At 34.8% G+C, this 4,342-nt stretch overlaps 1 protein-coding gene across 1 annotated transcript; it reads right to left on the bottom strand.

Annotated features, from left to right (window-relative positions):
- Positions 1–620: 620 nt before the first annotated feature.
- On the bottom strand, positions 621–4,070 carry LOC21403111 (E3 ubiquitin-protein ligase At4g11680). The gene is made up of 4 exons (XM_024170482.1): positions 3,526–4,070; positions 2,788–3,388; positions 1,703–2,087; positions 621–1,076 (listed from the first exon to the last, which is right to left on the bottom strand). The coding sequence occupies exons 2-4, from the start codon at positions 3,297–3,299 to the stop codon at positions 930–932; spliced, it is 1,044 nt and encodes a 347-aa protein (XP_024026250.1). The 5' UTR covers positions 3,300–3,388; positions 3,526–4,070; the 3' UTR covers positions 621–929.
- Between the last annotated feature and the right edge of the window lie 272 nt (positions 4,071–4,342).

The raw sequence follows: 4,342 nt of genomic DNA, 5'->3' as shown, positions 1-4,342 counted from the left end.
GAGCATTTGCTGCATTTTCGGGGGACGAGCATCGGCTAGAAGAGAGAGAGAAGGGCAGAAGAAGAAGAGAAAAGAAAAAATAAAGATAAAAATAAGAGTAAAATCAGAAAAGAAGTATCAATTTTAAAATTTAAATTTAACATATGCTATTATCTATCTAACATAAAAAAAATGTTATTTACTTTATTAACATAAACAAAATATGCTAAATGCTACATTTCTCGGCCTATGTTGTCTTGATCAATTGTGTGTCTGGTCAGGCTAAGATCCTTTTAAGGTTGAATAACCTTTTAAAAAAAAAAAACCAAATTATAAAATACCAATAGTGTTAAATATCACCTACTAATATAAAGTGAATTTTAAAAAATAAAATTTACTAGTTGTGCTTACCGTCTATTAGTGATGGTGCTTATCCTGACCAAAAAAGTTCTTTTTTCGTATGTTTTTATCCGCTAGTGTTACAAATACTAAAATCATCATACACGTGACAACATTCAATGTTACTGATAAATGATGTCAGAAGCATTTCGTTGCATTTGGCCAAAGAAGATGAGAACCACAAGCATATATACAGAAAAGAATATTCTCTATAAATACAACTACTATTGATGCATCACTTGTTACAGAAAACCATATTTATAACACTCAAAAATCCCGTGTATTTAATGGAGTATAATTGTGTAGTCTCTTACCCTTAGGTAGTGTATATACTTAGTTCTAACATCATTCTCTTGCTATTTGTGTACTCAAAGAAGGATGACTTTCAGTATGGTTTTGGTTACTGGTGAGCTGATCCATTGTACAAGCAATAAACTCACTCAAGTAACCATTTTTTCTTTACAAAAAAAAAAGGAAAGAAAATGTAAATCACACCAAAATAAGAGAAATATAACCCCAAAAAAAAAAAAAAAAAACCCATTTCTAAGTTGCTATCTTTGTAGTTCTTGTTTGCAAAGAGGGCAACAAGATATAATTCTGAGCCATTGGTCTACACACTTGAGGTGGAATGTATGGGAACATGGTAACTGCCTCACTTCTTCCTTTTCTTTATACTTGGTTAGGCAAATGCAACATTGCTGTCAACAAGAAATAAGCAGGAAAAAAAAATTAATGAGCTCTAGAAACTAAAATTTTATGTAACTATCCTTTTCTGAGACCAAAATGGCTTTAGAGGTGTTTCAATGTCATACTGATAACTTTTAATCAGTGGCGGAGTTAAATTTCTACTTCAATAGGAACAAAAATAAAATTAAGTAGAGGCGTACGTGCAAAAAAACCATATCTCAACAGGGCAACGCTTTAAAGTAATAAATGTTTAAACGTTATTTAAAAAAATAATAAAGTGGGGCCATTAGTCCCCATTTGGCCTCAAGTGGTTTCGCCACTGCTTTAAGTGTTGAAGAGCTTCCAAAAAAGTCATCTAGGAAGGGTTTTCCTAAAAATTTGAGAATTAATTTAGTCTTATATAAGTATTTGTTATTACATTTAAATTTTTATTAGCAAATGACAACAAAAATATCATTTGTCTTATGAATCCTTTAAAAGTCTTTTATATACAAATGATAACTTAAAAGCTTCTCTTATTCTATTAAATGGACCTTAAATATATGTTAAGAATAAATAATCAGAAAACACAGAAAACTTCCCATATAAAGAAAAAAAAGTAGTTATTTATTGTAAAGATTATGGGTATGTGACTTACTGGATCTTCATGAGTATTGTCTGATTTGCAATCTGTATTATTAGTTCCTAGCTCCAATTTGTTGTCAACTGCCTTGTATTTCCAACTGGGTAGCTCAGAAATTTGGTCATCAGATGCACCTTTATCAATGGACCCCATGTTCATGTTGTATCCAAGAAGGCTACTTATGAGTGGCACACAACAACAAAGCAGAAGGAACAACAGGAAGGGGAAGGAGTAGCTAATGGCGTTCCAAGCGAGCAGGGAGATGCAGAGGACATGGAGCATTGGGGCGCGGCGGAACGAGCTGAATCGGGAATCGAACACCCAAACATTGCCCATCACAAACCATATTGCAAAGAAGAGCTCTAGTGAAGTCCTGCACTTGTTCATCAAGTGTGTGCTCCTACACAAGTTACACATAACAAACTCAGAAAAGGACAATTTAATTTGTGTTTTGAACTTTGTCTACTTTCACGGTTTTATTTGCCGAATTTTTAATGATGTTAGCACACTTGACATGTTCATTATTATGTAATTATATGTCACAAGTTGGGAGCTTTTCTGATAGGTCCTAAAAAAATGAACTACCGAAAAGTCTATATTTTCAACCGTTATATTTGTATCACAAATTATAAACTCTACATATTTTTTTAAAAACCGACCCTATTATTAGGGAAGCCCTATTAGAGAAACTCCCTCATAAGTTTTGTTCATTGAGTTTTTTTCTAAAAGAAAAGATTTTTTGTATTGTTAGTCCTCGAATTTATTTATTTTGGCAGTTTTAGTCCCCAACAAAATCATGATAAATCACAATGACTTTTGAACTTTAATGAAATTAGTCACATATATCGCGTGATAACTTGAAATTTTACCATGCAAATCTTTACTGTCTTCCAAAATCCTCTAAAATCCTTGAAAATCATGATATTCTCAAGTATCCTAAATTTTAGGACTAGGGACTAAAACTGCTAGGAAAAGAAATTCTTTAGGCTAACCGATCAAAAAAAAAGTTTAGAAACCAAACCGTCACGCCTTAATTTAGGAGCAGAGAGTGCCAAAAACTCTTTAACAGAATTTAGGTACACTTGGAAGTATAAAGTTACCTGGATTCTTCAACTCCTCTTTGTTGCTCTATATCAGAAAGAGTGAAACCATCTCCTTGAGTCAGATAATGATATCTGTAACGCCCAAAGAGTAACAAAAGATTGAGAAAACACCCAATATCATAACCAACAATCCACATCCTCATAGGCCAAACTGGCCTCTCCTTCTTGGATATGGCCAGAGTAATCGTTGTGATGCTAATTTGAACAAGTAAAGCAATGAGCTCTAGCATCATCCAAGTACTCGAATTGAAAGGGTTCGACCCGAGATCCGACCTCGACCCCGACCCGTTTTGGTAATGGAACACTCTCCTCAAGAAGGTGAACCACCTTGCTCTAGACACCCTCATCGCCATTCTTATCAGCAATGAAGGCGGGGCCCGGGGAGCCCTGTTTCGGGCAGTCGTCGCGGGAATTCGATCTCCGCCGGTGACGGAGCTCGATGAGAATATTGAAATCGTATTGATGGAGTTGCACAGGGAGTCTGATGGAATGAAGTAACGAGTATTCATGGTTGTCAAAAAACTCCAACCTTTTGTGGTCTAACTAGAGTTTGGTGCAGCCACTATTGCAAGACAACAAACTTTTCTCCTTGCTTATCCTGTATATTTTATTATACAAAAACAGATTATCCAAATTCTCAGTTTTGGACTAGAATTGTTGACAAGTATATTTAGAAACGAGTGCGTTTTCAAATGATGTTTATAGAAATGAACAGGGAAAATAATATGAGATTACCATTTGGTTCAAGAACCTTGTTCTTATCGAATCTTCAGAAAATTGATGCTTGCCCAAATTAAAAGAACTTCCCAGCTCTACACCAAGGCCTCAAACTTTATTGGGTATGAACCAAAATCTTTCCTTTTGAACCGTAACCGCCAATTCTCTCAACCAAAAATCATTGGAAAGATGCACTAGAGGCCAAAATCTCAACTGGGTATTAAAAGATGGGCCTTAGAATGAACACTCAATTGGAAGAAATTTCGACAGTATATATGAGGACCAGGCAAAAGGAGATGAAGAAAATAGGTGTGAAGAAGGTATCAAGAAGGTGAAGTTGGGTCTCAGATGGTGACCAAGAATCAACTGAAAAAAGGGCTTTTGCTTTGATTCCAAGGGAATCAGAGAGAGAGAGATAGAGAGAGTTTGGAGGGAAGCCAGGCCAACCGTTGGCCTAACTTCTCTCTGGGTTTTGGTTATTAAGGAAGCAAAGCTGAGAGAGAGAGAGAGAGAGAGAGAGAGAGCAACTGCTTCTTCAACGGCAAATCCCTATCGATTACGAAATTAGCAACAAAGCAATAGTTTTTATTAATTACTTTTTTGGTTTTCCCGTGAAAACAACATCTGTGCTTTGTTTGTTTTCACCTTGATTTTAATTGGGCTAGAAACAAAGTTTCATTTGGATTATTACTACTTATGTTTCATATTGAGGGTTCTTTTTTTTTTTTTTTTTTTTCACTTTTACCACTTGACCTTTTCGCAATTTAACAAAGTTGCTATATCAATTTTTATTTTTAATAAATTAATGGTAAATTTAATAGAATGTTATAGACAG

This window comes from Morus notabilis, unplaced genomic scaffold, assembly GCF_000414095.1.
Source record: "Morus notabilis unplaced genomic scaffold, ASM41409v2 Scaffold1333, whole genome shotgun sequence".
In the NCBI taxonomy this organism is placed as follows: domain Eukaryota; kingdom Viridiplantae; phylum Streptophyta; class Magnoliopsida; order Rosales; family Moraceae; genus Morus; species Morus notabilis.
This window is presented reverse-complemented; position numbering and strand designations above follow the sequence as displayed.